Raw genomic sequence first — 16,286 nt, 5'->3', positions numbered from 1 at the left:
ATCGCTCTCCGACCCCGTCTCCAGACGATGATGATCAGGGGGACCCATATCACGATCCAGGGGATGTGCCCCAAGACCCCACCCCTACAGGATCCCCAGACCCATGGGACAACTACAATAACCCAGATATTCCAGACGTCCCACAAGATGACCTTTACCCTTCCAGGCCATCTCCACCGGAAGACTCATTAGGTTTCCACCACCTACTTCAGAGGGCGGCACATTATCACAGGGTAGAGTTACACACTGACCCAGTGGAGGAGGATTTCCTCCTCGACACATTTGATACCGCACATAGGTCTACCTCCATACTACCTATGCTCAAGGGGGTGGTGAAACATGCGCCAGAGGTTTTTAAGGACCCAGTCAGGGCCAGGGTCATTAACCCACGCATAGAAAAAAAGTACAAAGCTGCCCCCACAGATCCTGCCTATATCAAAGGGCCAGCGCCACTAGATTCCCTAGTGGTTTCCACTGCACGAAATAGGTCAAATTCCCAGGCGTCAGGCGAAGCACCACCACCTGACAAAGAGTCAAAGCTACTGGACGCGTCAGGGAAGCGCACTGCGTCACAGGCAGCCAATAAATGGCGTATCACCAACACCCAAGCGCTATTGGCCAGATACGATAGGGCGCATTATGATGAATTAGAAACCATAATGCACCACCTCCCGGAAAGATACAAAAATAGGGCCAATGAATTAATTCAAGAGGGTAAGACAATAACTAACACCTCCATACGCTGTGCCTTAGATGCAGCAGACACAGCCTCCAGGGCCATTAATACTAGCGTCCTGCTCCGTCGCCATGCTTGGCTGAGAATATCAGGTTTCAAACCTGAGGTACAGGCCTCCATCCTAAATCATCCCTTTGACCAAGAACACCTATTCGGCCCAAAGGTAGATGAGGCCCTTGACACTGATATGGCGAAATCTATGGGAGCCCTGCAGTCACATCCTCTTTAGGCGCTCCTTTCGCCGCTCTTCCTTTCGGAGTACGTCTAGGGGCTACTCCTCAGATAGTGCGTCCACTTCCTACAAATCCACCACTCAGTCCACCTTCACAAGGGGTTATCAAAGAGGCGGCTATAGGGGCAATAACAATAAAGGCAGAGGCAAAACAAATACAGCCCGCTCTGCCACACCGCCTACCCAATGACTTCCCCCCGCTCCCTCCAGACCATCCCACTCCGGTCGGGGGCAGACTACAAAATTTCCTTCAGGTCTGGGAGACCATCACCTCAGACAAATGGGTGACCCAAATTATTCGGTCAGGGTACTGCCTAGAATTAACATCTACCCCCCAAACATTCCACCCAGGCAACGCCCAATGTCACAAGAACATTCCACATTACTAAAACAGGAGGTAATCTCCCTCCTACAAAAACAGGCAATAGAACAAGTTCCCGCCAATCAGCAAAATTTAGAGGTCTACTCCCTATATTTTCTAATACCAAAAAGGGACGAGACTCTACGACCTATTCTAGATCTCCGGCCCCTAAACACATGCATACATTCAGACCATTTTCACATGGTAACGCTTCAGCAGGTACTTCCGCTCCTCTCCCAGAACGACTTCCTCACCACACTGGACTTGAAAGACGCATACTTTCACATTCCGGTACACCATGCTCACAGAAAGTACCTCAGATTTGTAGTGGACGGGCAACACTACCAGTTCAAGGTGCTCCCATTCGGAGTCACAACAGCACCAAGGGTATTCACCAAGTGCCTAGCAGTAGTGGCGGCACATCTCAGAAGACAGCACATTCACGTCTTCCCATATTTGGACGACTGGCTGATAAAAGCCACGTCCTACAACCAATGTGTACACCACACCGCCACTACAATCCAACTACTTCACCAACTAGGCTTCACGGTGAACCACCAAAAGTCCCAGCTAACACCATCCCACATAAAGCAATACCTCGGCGCCACCATAGACACCTCAAAAGCCATAGCCTACCCCAATCCGGCCAGGATTGCAAGCATTCAGGCTTTGCGTCAAAGATTCATACTTCAACACTCCCTCCCAGCAAGAGTGTTTATGCAACTGATGGGGATGATGGCCTCTTGCATTTTCATAGTGCCCAACGCAATACTCCAGATGCGTCCACTCCAAGAGTGCTTAGCGCGCCAATGGAACCAGGCCCAGGGGCAACTGACGGATCTGGTGTTGGTAGACGGTTGCACCCATCGCTCTCTGCAGTGGTGGAACACCACAAACCTTTCCAAAGGTCGACCATTCCTGGACCCGGTTCCACAAATAATACTAACAGACGCATCGCTCTCCGGCTGGGGAGCTCATCTATTACACCTTACAGTGCAGGGCACATGGACGCCGCAACAAAAGTTACTCCATATCAACCATCTGGAGTTACTAGCAATCTCTCTAGCCCTAAAATCCTTTCAGAGACAGATTTTAGGCAAGGCAGTCCTCATTCGCACAGACAACATGACGGCCATGTATTACATTCAAAAACAAGGCGGCACACACTCTCCACAGCTCTCTCAACTAGCACAGAGCATAAGGAGATGGGCAATTCCACCCAAATTTTTTCTCCTAGCCCAACATGTCCCAGGAGTCCAAAACACCATGGCAGATCTGCTCAGCAGACAGACGCAGCAGATCCACGAGTGGGAACTTCACCCGCAGGTTCTTCACCCGTTCTTTCAAATGTGGGGGCATCCACAAATAGACCTATTCGCCACCCACGAAAACAAAAAATGCCCAAGCTTCGCCGCCAGATACCCACACCCATTGTCCAAAGGAAATGCGATATGGATGAACTGGTCAGGCAAATTTGCGTACGCTTTTCCACCTCTCCCACTAATTCCATTAGTGGTGCGAAAGCTACAACAGCGTTCCCTCACGCTGATCCTAGTAGCTCCAACATGGGCCTCACAACCGTGGTACACCACGCTGCTGGAACTCTCGGTAGTACCACACCAAAAGCTACACCTCTCACCATGCCTCCTAACCCAGAACCATGGAGAGATCAGGCACCCGGACCCAGCTCAGCTCAACCTTGCGATCTGGCCCCTGAAATCCTAGAATTCGGATACCTAAACCTTCCCCCTGACTGTATGAACGTCATCAGAGAAGCTAGACGCCCTACCACTAGAGCCTGCTACGCTGCCAAGTGGAAAAGATTTATTGTTTATTGCCATAACAACACAATCAATCCTCTAGACGTGTCTATACAACACATCATATGCTACTTACTCCACCTTCAAAAGTGTAATCTAGCATATACCTCCATTCGGCTACACCTCGCAGCAATTGCAGCTTACCTACAAAACAGGCAGCACCTATCACTTTTCAGAGTACCTGCCATTAAGGCCTTCATGGAAGGCCTAAAAAGAATAATTCCCCCCAGAGTACCACCCTCACCTGTGTGGAACTTAAATATCGTTCTCACAAGGCTAATGGGGCCGCCCTTCGAACCTTTGCATAAATGCGAACTGCAATTTCTCACATGGAAAACAGCTTTTCTTGTAGCCATCACTTCCCTTAGAAGGGTCAGTGAGATACAAGCACTTACCATCCAAGAACCTTTTCTTCAAATGCACCAGAACAAGGTTGTTCTCCGTACCAACCCAAAATTCCTACCTAAAGTCATTTCCCCTTTTCACCTAAACCAGTCCGTAGAATTACCGGTATTTTTCTCGCAACCTCAAACTGTTGCAGAAAGGGCTCTACACACGCTAGATGTCAAACGAGCCTTACTTTACTATATCCAAAGAACACAACCTTTCAGAAAGATCAAACAACTGTTTGTCTCTTTCTCTCCACCACACAAGGTCAACCCCATCTCAAAATCAGGGATAGCTGGGTGGATGGTAAAATGCATCCAGATTTGCTACCACAAAGCAAAACGAACTCTATCCGTTCCCCCTAAAGCCCATTCTACACGAAAGATCGGGGCTTCTTTGGCTTTTCTAGGGAACATCCCATTAGATGATATCTGCAAAGCAGCTACATGGTCAACACCGCACACTTTCACTAAACACTACTGTGTAGATGTGCAAACCAAGCAACAAGCTAGTGTGGGCCAGGCTGTACTAAAAACACTATTTCAAACAACTGCAACGGATACCGGTGGTCGCCGCTAAGGTTGGGAACTGCTATATAGTCTATGCAAAAGTGTGTAATCTGCATCTCATATGCCTTGAACGGAATATGCTACTTACCAGTATGCATCTGTTCTTGGCATGTAGAGCTGCAGATCTACACACTGCCACCCGCCTCCCCGGCTACCTGTATCTGTTTCCAGTCTATCTTATTTAGATACAACACACATGGGCATCTTCACTGTTATTACTACGCTCCATCTTTCCCTGCTGGCGAAAAACAATCTGAGGATGGAGCCGAAGCCCATGCGCAATACGATCCAAAGGAGGAGTCACCGACCTCGTGACTTCCAAAGACTTTCCAAGAGGAAAAACAAACTGCAAAAATCCGGGCCCAACACCAGATGGCGATCTATGCAAAAGTGTGTAGATCTGCAGCTCTACATGCCAAGAACAGATGCTTACTGGTAAGTAGCATATTCCTTTCTTAAATCTGAGGTCACTGCACTTAAAACCTATAAGCCACCCCTAAGGTAGGCCTTTCAGTCCAGAAGGCAGGGTGCTTGGTTACAAGTGTAAGGGTGCCCCTGTATGAGAAGGGCACCCCTATAAATCCTGGAGTTGATTCTCCAGGCATTGTAAGTGCAGTCACACATTTAATACATATAGTGGATATCAAGTCAATTACAAGATGTCTAACTATATATTCGCTGCACCGAAATCGGTCATGTTTATCAAACATGTTGGAATCATACCCCAACACCGATTCCAGTGTTGGATGTAGGATCCCATATACTGGGGTGCTCCCCTAGGGTGCCCCTTGTATTCCCAGTACCAGCTTTTAGGGTCTAACAGTAAGCTAGTGCTCCTGTCAACTCTGTCTGCCTGCTGCTGAGCCAAGCTCAAGCAGGGGAAGGTAGAACAATAGGATTCCTGTCACAGGGAGGTGTGACCACCTCCCCAGACAGGACTTGGGTATTGGGCTAGGGGCGCTTGCCAGTTTCACCAGACTGTTTTAAAGGGCACATTCGGTACTCTCCTTGCATACTTCTGTTTGAGCCAGTTGAGGGAGCCCTTGGCACTAAACTGGACATGGGAGTATCCTCCCTTCTGTCCAGCCCTCCTCTGGGAGGGACCCTTGAATGGTCCCAACCCTTTCCCTAGGGAACTTAAGGGCTTACCTGTGGGTGGCTTTTCAGATTCATCATGAGACGAGATTCAAATCTGAAACCACTTCAACTTCAACTGTCTGGGCACCTTGGACTTCGCCTGGAACCGAGACTGCACCAAAGAATACTCCTGCTGCTCCTGGTCACGCCGTTCTGCAAGTCTTCTTCATCGCATGTGCTTCATCCAGGTTCCTTTCCAGGCCTCTGGGCATCAGACACCTGCAGTAATCTCCCTTGGAGTGAAGGAGTCCACTCCCTTGCATCTGCAGGCATCGCAACAAAGCTGACCGGTCTGCTGCTCCTGATGTCCTACGGACTCCGAAAGGCTCAGCAACGCAGGTGGTGGTTCTGCAACTCCTTCGAGGCCTGACCTGTCCTCTCAGCAAGTTTGAGGCCAGTATTCCTCGTCGAAACCGCTGGGACAGAACCTCTGTGCACTGCATCTGCTTCCCTTTACTAAGGCTTGTTGGCCCAGTCTTCCAGAGATCTTAGGGCTACAAAAAGCTCCGGCAGCTCTTCCTGCCGAGATCTTCGTCCTTACCTCATCCTCTGCACCGTGGGCCTGCATCTTTGGTGGCCTGCATCTTTGGTGACCTGCCCGAGGTCCTCTTGCGACTCCTGTGCTTTCGACCTGTGGGTCCTCTTGAGTGTATTCTTTGGCTTCAGAGGGCTCCCCTGCTTGCTCGGGGCCTGCTCTGAGTCTCCTGCACTTGGTGAGTGCCTTGAACCTTGCTGGTCCCAACACTGCACCTTTTTCATTTACCACATCTGTTGCTGCTGCCAAGGCTTATTGGTGCTCAAGCCGGCCACTGACCCCCTGGTTCTTGACTCCCGACATGGGACTTCTCGGGAACGTCTTCCACAGCGTCACCTGGTCCTCACAGCTGCAGACTAGGTCACCGTCATCCCTCTTGCATCTTCCGTCGGTGGTAATTAGTCTTCCGTGCCTCCTGGTCACTTCCGAGTGGCATAGACTCTGTCCCCTCTGCTTGCAGGTATCTTCGTCACGATTTCTATGGCGCAACACCTCTAAGAAAGACATACATCGTTTGTTGTCGTGTGCAAGTCATCAACAGCTTACGAATCGCCCATCTTATTGAGGGCGTTACAGAAGAGTATGAAAGTTATAACATAACAGTAAATACAACAAAAACAGTGGTGTTATGGTGCCAGAATATGATAGGTGTAGAGGGGGGGGCTTGTCCTCCATTGTGGTCTACTGCGGTTTCCGGTGTCACTTCACACCTATGCACCTGGCTTCCCTGGTGTAGGTATCCTGGTTACTGGGGTATCCACTGGTGGGGTGATTCCCCAACCTTCCATCTTCCACGGGATTTCTTCGGGGTCCACTGGGAAGAGTCCTTGTTGAAAACATCTTCCCCATTGACTTGCATTGAGTACGCAGCTGTGTTTCTACTTTGCACACAGCCTCCATGGGGTTCCTGGGTACTTACCTCAGGTGGTTCCTTGGGTCCCCAGCTCTTCTGTGTATTCTGGTCCAAGTCCCGACCTCGTCGCTGTTCGCATTCCTCTTTTTTAGTATATGGTTTGGTCTCCTCCTGGGGACCACTGTGTATTTGTGAGTTGAAATATTGTGTTGATATCTCCGGGTAGGAGATATACCAATGTGTTAGTGATTGTGTGTATAATAAATATACTTATTTTTATAACTACACTGTGTGGTTCTTTTCGTTTAACCTACACTATATGATTAGTTCTGGTGAAACCAGCTGCTTAATACTCCTTCTGGACTAAGCCTGAAGGCTGCTCTCCACAGCTACCATTTAGAAAGCTTTCAATGGTTGTCTAAGACCACTAAAATCATCAAGATTTGTCTGGATTAGTGCCAGTTGCTTCACTTAGATAAGTGTGCACCATATACTAAGCCAGCCTCCCACACATATATATTACCTATTCCACCTCCCCTCCCCCTCCCCATTCTTGCCACCTGCACCAAAGTAAGAACAGGAGACAAGGGGGCTTAAATCAACAATAACTTGTGGAAAATAAGAGCAAATTGAATTATAGTTCTCTTGATATGGATGCCGGCATCTTATCTGTCCACATATAATCATTGTTTTAACCATTAAAACAAATGTTTCCGTGCCTGACCTTCCTTCCTAATGGAGCACTGAAATGGGTCACAACAAAGCTAATAAATATGTATAGAATATTATAAATCTGGGAGGGGTAGCAGTTCTAGGGAACTATGGTCACATGCTAAGCAACATTTTTATGTCTGCTTATGCATTTTACAAACTGCACATCATGCATAGCCTTGTATGCCAAGAAGATAACATTATCCTTATCAGGGACAGTACAACCCTGATTTTGCATGTTTTTGTCTCACTGTGTAATGGATTTTCTTTCATTGCAGTGAATCTGCATGTCGATTTTACAGTCAGCAAATGAAGGGAAAGCAACTTGCAATCAGGAAGATGAATGAAATTCAGAAAAACATTGATGGCTGGGAGGGAAAGGATATTGGTCAATGCTGCAACGAGTTCATCATGGAAGGACCCCTTACACGTGTTGGAGCTAAGCATGAGAGACACATATTCCTCTTTGATGGCTTAATGATATGCTGCAAATCCAATCATGGTCAGCCTAGACTTCCTGGAGCTGGCAATGCAGAGTATCGTCTTAAGGAAAAGTTCTTTATGAGGAAGGTACAGATTAATGATAAGGATGACACTAATGAGTGCAAGCATGCCTTTGAGATCATCTTGAAAGAAGAGGACAATGTCATTTTTGCTGCTAAGTCTGCCGAGGAGAAAAACAACTGGATGGCTGCTTTAATATCTTTGCAGTATCGAACTACTCTTGAAAGAATGTTAGATGTAACAATGTTACAGGAAGAGAAGGAGGAGCCGCTGAGACTCCCTAATCCTAAACTGTACAGATTTGCAGAGCCTGACTCGGAAGAGAATATTCTCTTTGAAGAAAGTGTTCAGCCAAAATCTGGTATTCCAATTCTTAAAGCAGGAACTGTTGTAAAACTTATTGAGAGGCTTACATACCACATGTATGCAGGTAAGTGTATTGATCGAGAAGCACTTAATGCTCCATTTATTTCTGTTAACTTATAATGAATTACTAAGATCCATTTATACCAAGGAAATTCAAGCATGTTTTGTGTTGTCATCTTATTTTCTACGATTGGACTAAGGAGTTTCTTATTTTATTTTCTGATCAGCTTTTTGCTTTTCAAATAGTCTTCCCGCGATCAATATGTACTTAATTTAAACATACCCTGACATTTGCAGGCTGATGCATTATATGTCTATGCATACCCCTCAGCATCATTTTGTACATGTAATTGCGGACGGTTGACTTGTTATCAGTCAATTAATCGTATTTAAAATTTTAAAAAGTAGCGGTGTATATTTTCTTGATATCCCTTATTTTTTATATGCCTTTCCTTACAACATATTTTCCAGCAGTGAATATTTTATGAGTTCATATCCTGTATTCAACTTTTGTTAAGCATTTGTTGAAAACTTTAAAAATTGAAATGCTGTGGCCCTAAAAAAGCAGATTTCCAACATAATAACTTAACTGAATTGGAGTTAGTTATGATAAACGGCCCATTTTTGCTTGATGGAAATTTGAAATGTTAAATTGAGAAAAATTAACACTTGAAGAACACAATCTGCTTACACCACCGGTCTGAATTGCCATTGCAACACAAGTAAACCGTAAGAATTTGCCTATTCATTGTTGAAGATGCACATATCATATGTGGGATATCCTCCTCTAGTCCTTTGAATATAATTTGTTCTTGAGTAAGCTATTTTTTATCTTTCTCCAATAAAAAAGAAACCAAAAATGAAAAATCTCTTTCTTACCCTGCTGTTGATTGGATTATTCCGCGACGTTTATAGAAATACTAAGTGAAGAATTGGTACATGTACAAAGACTAACATTGGGCACTGCTTTTTATGAAGAAAATAGTACAAATGTTCAAAAATATTGGTTTCTGATGGATGCTTCTAACTGCAAATTTCTCACCATTAGAATGTCCCCAGGCATTAGGCTATTTAAACAGCATTGCTCCCTGCACTGGTAGGTGGCATGTGAGGCTCTGTGTTAACTTTGTTACGCTCTTTAAGTGAAGAAAGGAGTTGCATATAAGCACCTCCCCTTGCATGCCTTCAGTTCCTTTCTTTCTGATGGATACTTCTAACAACAGATTCCTCACCTTGTGAATACCCCCAGCTGCCAAACTTGATCTGGAGAATTTTCCAAGCTGTTCCGTCATGCGTCAGCAGTTGGGGTCATGCCGCTCTCCATCGGGTCTGTTGTGCCCCGTATGTGCACTCAGGGCCCCTCTATAGGAGCCACTTCTGCACACTGATGTCGGTTCTCATCTTTCTGCACCTTCCAATGTGGATCCAGCGCTCGCTCCCTCAATTTCTGTCAGGCCCGACAGACACATTTCTTCAAATTTTCACTCCTGTGCAAGGGACAAGACCCTCCCAAAAATGAAAGGGTGTAAATTCTGTAACGATTACTACAAACGGATATTGATGATGGTCCTGCATTAGTTTTGAATCTGGAGTCTAGGATTCTCACACGATTCAACATCCTGCAACAAGTGAGTGAAGATGAATTCGCAGTCCGCCTGGAATTGCTTAACCACATTATAAGTCATGGACACATTCTGTATCTCAAGGCCGATCACTTGTCGTCTTCATGATGAAAATGATCAGATAAGACAAAGAAGGACAAAAAAAATGCAAACACAGCATGAGGACCTCAAGGAAGTGAATCTGATCTCCATCACTGGAACTGGGCTCTGGCTCTGGGAGTATAGGTATAAGATTCGCAGGACCGACTTCGGGTGTTGAAACACGATGTGCATGCCCTGCTGCAGAACGGAGTGGTGGATCTAGTTCTGTAGCAGATAATTTGGCTGGGTAGCACTCTCAGTACTTCCTGGTCCCCAGACTGTGGTCTCTGTCTGATCCTAGACGTCAGGCTCTTCAACTTTTACTTACACAAGGAAAAGTTTAAGATGGTGTCCCTGGCTTAGTTTCTTTTGTCACCTAAAACTTGAGTGGATGGTGTTCCCTTGTATTGCAGGATGTGTATTCCCACATTCTGATCCACTGATCCTGCAGGCGCACAGGAGGTATCTGGTAGGGCCAGTGCTTAACTTGAATCGGTGGTTGCCACCGGCTCTCATATTTGGAGACCGGCACTTATTTTTCCTCATCAGATAGTGACCGCGATCAAGAGAGAAAAAAAAACACACAGAGGATAGAAGGAGGAAGATAGAAAAATTGTCACTATGGGAGAAAGCAGGAACCTGCAAGAGACAGATCAAGGGGGCAGGCATTGTTTGGTATTGAATAAAGAGGCCTGAGGTGAATTAAACACTAGGCAGCCTTGCTATTGGGCCTGCTGATTTTCAGTAGCACAGCTGGAGCAGAGCTTTGAGTACTGGTACTCATTCTTTGATAAATTAAGTACTGGATAGGGCCCACTCACTATCAGTTTGCAGTCTTCCCATTTAGTTTGGCATCAGTACTGTGAGTATTTACAAAGGTGATGTCAGTGGTTGTGACCCAATTAGGGAGGTCTGCATCTGTCTTCCCATACCTGGAGCAGGGGCTGGGCAAAGCCACTTTGTACGCAGAGGGTGTCAATTCACCTGCAGAAAACCACATCTCTTCTGTTTAGCTTGAGCAGATCTATCAGTGTTCCCAAGTCTCACCTACATCCCTCTCAGCTCCTCCAATTCATAGTGGCAGTGCTGGACAGAAATTTGCTCTGGGCTTTCCTTCATCCGCAGAGGATCCGGGACATCCAAGATAAGATTTCGATGTTTCGGGAAAAAGCTTGAAGTCACGCACACACAGCGCTCATATGGGCACTGCTGTCTTGCCTCTGCAGGCAGTGGTTTCAACACAAGTGAGATCTGGCTGACTGCATTGTGATTTCCAAGAACACTACGTAGAACTTGACTTTGTGATCAGTGGAGTAGCACATGCCCCAAAGGATATTCTTCTAACCCATGCATCTGCAGTTAAAAGTATTCTTCAGAACAAAAATGTACTTAGTTCTGGTAACATTTTTGGTGGATACTGTATCAACCTGCAGATTATTCACCAATCCTACCCTCTTCTACGTTCTGAAGACTGGTCATAGGGCTCAGTGCAGGGTTCCAAATATGTTGCTGCCATCTGTTACCTTAATTGATGTTATTTCTCATGTCTGCCTTTCACCCCATGGAAAAAATGAATGGGAACCTGATGTTGATGCATTGAGGTGGGGGTTTTATGGCTCCAAGGAAATCCCCATGAAATCCCTGAGATGTAATCAGAAGACCTCTAATGGCAAAGGAGAGCTATGAAAGTATTCAGATCCAATTTGGCACCTAGGGTATTGAACAAGTGAGGAATCTGCAGGTAAATACAGTATCCACCAGCAAGATAATTGGCAAAGGTAAGTAACTTTTTTTGTTGGTGAAGAGGCTTTGGGGATGAAAGTTTTGTTGATTATCAGATAGGTTTTAGTTATGTACTGTGGACCTCGTTTCTCGAGAAATTGATGAGTAACTAATTGAAGTCTTTGTGTACAGTAATCAATAGAAATGCGACTTTATCCAAGGCACCATCAGTTATTTTTCATAGGGACTTTTCCTATTAAATGCGAATGGGATTACAGCCGACAATTTTTGTTTCTGTTTAAATATATTTTCTCTGCTAGTGAATGTCTTTTTCCGTGAAAGACATTTGAAAGAGTTGATCGCCTCATGTTAAAGATATACACCCATGACCGAATAGCACTAATACCTGGTAAGAAGTGTAAATGGTGTACACAGTGCTGACTTGTCATTGGTGTGATGCTAATAATAAATAATTGTATGTTTGATCTCGCCAGGATGTGAATTAGTTGTACCAAGGTTACAGATGAAAATCTTCAAAGCAAGGTTATCATCCAGCATATCCAGTCACAGACTTTGTTTTTCTCTCTTAGATCCAAATTTCGTTAGGACATTTCTCACTACTTACAGATCATTCTGCAAACCTCAAGAACTACTGAGTCTTCTGATAGAAAGGTACTGTACATAATTGTACAGCAAAGTGTGTGATGTTTTACCGCAGTGCTTTAGTGCTTTTATCTGTTAACATTCGCATGGCATGTTTGGAAAAAATCACAGTAAAAAGAAATTACATTTACACTGTAACTCTATTGTGTTTTTTGTTTTTTACTTTGGGGTTTGAGCACATCCATTAGTTTAGATTATCACCTACGGCGCTGTTTGTGAGCTTTAGTCCTCTAGTGCAATTCTTCTCTTACATCCAGTTCTCCTGTAGATGCATCATATGGGGACGTGTCAGTTTGTTTCCTGATCCTAAAACATTCAGCTTAAGCCTATTAAGGTTGAGCAGTAAGCAGGATGTGCTCCTTATTTACTTGCCTGCTACTCATGCTTTTAGCCTTTGTTTCATTGCTCACTTAGGATGTTCATTTTGCTATCTGTGCATTCCTCCCTTCTTCCCTTGATTCCCTTCTGTCTTTTTCCATATCTTCATTAAGTCCGTTGTCTCCCAAGAGGTGCTTCACCTTCCATGCTTTCCCCATAGAGCTCCTGCTAACAAAACCCTAATTAATATTTGTCCAGGTATCTTCTCATGGTATTGTGCCATGATTGTCAGTTAATTCAATGCTGATGGTAATCGAGCCCTAAACATCAGATTCATCTGTGGGAGGTGTAAACAAAGCCACTAATTTTGGATGCTAAAGTTAGAACTGCTTTATCAAGATAATATAATAGTAAAGGACAAGTCACTCTAGTCCTTATTCAGTTTACACTTCATCCCTTTTCTGTACGTTTCCAATATAACCTGCTCCTCTTTCTATTCCAATTCCCACTCAAGTACGCTACCTGTCAATGAACAGGTCTCAAAGTTGGAAATGCAAAATCTGACAAGTGAAGAGAGCAGGCCTTTGTGGATCTGTTAAAATCATAAGGGTCTAAATTTCAAAGCCTCCCATCCACAATACCAAAAACCGTAATCATTCAAAACCCAACAACAAAATGGTAGAAGAACGTACATAATGTGAGTTTGTAACAAAGGTTAGCAGTTAGTCACATGTTTCTTCTCACAGCCTCCAGGCCACCTAATGTGATCATGTGCTCATCTTGCTTAAACTCTTTCGTGTTTACACACAATTGTGGATAAACGGTTTTATGTTTGCACAATATTTTAATTGGTGCCCACCATTCACTTATGGCTAAAGACTGCATAATGATAATGACAGTATACCAATTTGTTGCTTGTGTTTGATGTAGTATGATTGTGTTTTTAGTTCATCTATTCATATAATACATGGTGTGTAATGTTTTTTTCTCTGTGAATGTTTACTTAGAAAAAAACTGTAAGTATTCTCATTCATACACTGTCAGTAATCACAGTACATGTTCTCTTGATAACCATGAGAAATAGTCCAAATTCAGCATCTTGAGCTCTCCCAGACAGAGGCAGATTTTGGAATTTAGGAATCCCCTTACACCACCATCAAATACACATTTGCTGATAACAAGTTGGGTTTTCACAGACACAGCATTGTCTTTCTGGCACTTGGCAGCCTGCCCCAACCTCTCTGATTTACGATAACATACTTCAAAAAGGGTTATAGATGAAAACCATCTTGCTTACAGTCTCCCATCAGCAGTACCCCTTGTTAATGCCTTATGTGTTCAGCCATATTGATGGAGCGCCTTGTCTCTTCTAGCCTGTGATAGTTAAACCTCTTGTATTAATCTTGCTTTTGTAAAGCCGTTGAAAAACATCATATCAAATACTTTTTTGGTGTTCTAGGGTGAGCCTTAAGGTTACAGTGCTGATAAGTCATGAATTCTTTACATTGATTGAATGAATACTCAGTGGTTCTGTAATTGACCTGGAGGTGTGATTGCACATTTACAATATACTCTGTACATTCTTTAAGCTGAAGGTTCTGTGGAATTGGTCTACAGGACAACCTGCAGACTCCCCTGAATGTTTTAATACTATTTAAATTGTAAAGTAAATATATTCCAAAACAATCCAAAGAAAACAAGTGTTTGAAAAAGGTGTGGCGTTTCTGTCATGTCGAAGAATTTCTTACTGAATCCAAAAACAAAAGATAAGAGCTGACAACCTCCAGCCTAGTGCTTGTTATTAGTATAACCACAGAGCATTCTGATATATCAAGTCTGTTTTGTTTTCAGTATCCCATTATTTTCCAGACATTTTAAACCTTTCTGGGCACCACTGTTTAAAGGGTACCACCTGTCATCAGAGTATCTGCTCTCTTCATTCTCAGTAGGATGGGTCCTGGAATGTTGCTTAGTATTTAAACTTTACTTATCTTTACAAGAGTGGACACAATCCGCTGGGGGTGTCCAGAATACCAGAGGGTAAAATGAATATCCAGAATGTACTGGGATCACAGGGTGACCAGTTACTTGGGTAAATTATGTGAAAGACATCTGCATGTGTGGATGTTCCACCACTATGGAAAAAAATGAATAGCATCGTAATTTTGGTTAGCCTCACTGACGGTCATCTGTAAGTATAGTATATTGTATGATCATTTGGATTATAGTTTAATGTTGTCAAGTGACATTGGAATTGGGGGATAGACAGCATATTGAAGTTGGTTCTTAACTTAGATTGTCACAGAATGCACCGTGGTCAGGTTTGTAGTGTTTGAATTACTGAATTGCTTTATTGAGACTGCAGAGTAACAAGCAAAGTATCTCACTGTTTTTCAGATTTTGGGAGGGTGACTTGGACAATTTGTGTTATTAATAAAAATCCTACTCCTTAATCAGATGTTTGGATAGAAGTTTCTTACATGGTTTAAATCACTGAATACGTAAAAATGTTAAGTGTTCTAATACTCTGGATTTGTGCATATGAATAATGGCAGAAATAACGCCATTGTACCTCAGTCAGATTACCAAATTAGGTAAAAGGTTTACAGATTTTATGTCCATTCACTTGTTAACAGACTGAAAATGAGAATACTTTATATAGACTGAGTGTGGGCTGAATATGTTCATCAAAGTATCTTGTAGTGCCAAAAGTGCAAAAATCATGAACAAAGTAAAGACTTCATAAACCCTTACTTCCATCATGTAATCTGACACTACCTCACATTTAATGGGTTCCAGACCAAATAAAGAGCAGAAGTGGCTTTGTCTTAAAAATTCGAATGTTTGAAATCAGTAGGTTGCTTGATGACCACAATTTGTCGCTCAGGAACTCAAATCACTGATATTCATTTTCAACATTTGATACACTATAATAATTAAAATTAAGTGAATTTACCTAAGAGGAATACGCATACCTTGTGTCTGATAACGTTTTGCTCTATGCTAGGTTTGAAATTCCCGAGCCTGAACCGACAGAGGCTGATCGAATAGCGATGGAGAATGGAGATCAGCCTCTCAGTGCTGAGCTGAAAAGGTTTAGGAAAGAATATGTCCAGCCTGTACAGTTGCGGTAAGTTTCCAATGTGCATTTTTTCTCACACAAGAATGAAAACCATTTTAATAACTTTCTTTTTGTAATTCTGACCATTTCAGGCTTTGTAAATGGTCTGGCCAAAACCTATAATTTAGTTCTGATTGAGTTTTTGCATCACTCATTTTAGTTTAGATTCATATGACACACATTATTCTGCAACCTATTATTTCGGTTCAGAATATCCTTTTGCTGTGCAGATAGAATAGTGAGCAGCATCTGAGGGGTAGCTGAGTTGACACACTGCTGCAAGTTCCTAACCTGCATTACAAAAATCCAACATTGCCTTGTTCTGTTTACTGTAACACGTCTTGATTTATTCAGAACAGAAAGCTATTCTGCACATGTCCATGTGCTGTTTTCTCTTGCTGACTTAAGACATCTGATAGAGACTACTAGCCGCAGATTCCTTAACATAGAATTATCCCCAGGCGTGAGACTGGACCCGGAAAACTTTCTTTGCCCCAGCATCTCTGCGCTGGGGGTCGGTACCACGCGACTCCGCCCTGACGTCCGCG

At 43.7% G+C, this 16,286-nt stretch overlaps 1 protein-coding gene across 1 annotated transcript in view; it reads left to right on the top strand.

Moving 5' to 3' along the window:
• SOS1 (SOS Ras/Rac guanine nucleotide exchange factor 1) overlaps nucleotides 1-16,286 on the top strand; it is a 556,506-nt gene that overhangs the window by 265,503 nt on the left and 274,717 nt on the right. The window contains exons 10-12 of the mRNA XM_085611592.1: nucleotides 7,620-8,275; nucleotides 12,227-12,308; nucleotides 15,625-15,747. Of these exons, the coding sequence (XP_085467718.1) occupies nucleotides 7,620-8,275; nucleotides 12,227-12,308; nucleotides 15,625-15,747 (861 nt within the window). The remainder of the gene's footprint in view (nucleotides 1-7,619; nucleotides 8,276-12,226; nucleotides 12,309-15,624; nucleotides 15,748-16,286) is intronic.

This window comes from Triturus cristatus, chromosome 6 (assembly GCF_964204655.1).
Source record: "Triturus cristatus chromosome 6, aTriCri1.1, whole genome shotgun sequence".
Taxonomy (NCBI): domain Eukaryota; kingdom Metazoa; phylum Chordata; class Amphibia; order Caudata; family Salamandridae; genus Triturus; species Triturus cristatus.
This window is presented reverse-complemented; position numbering and strand designations above follow the sequence as displayed.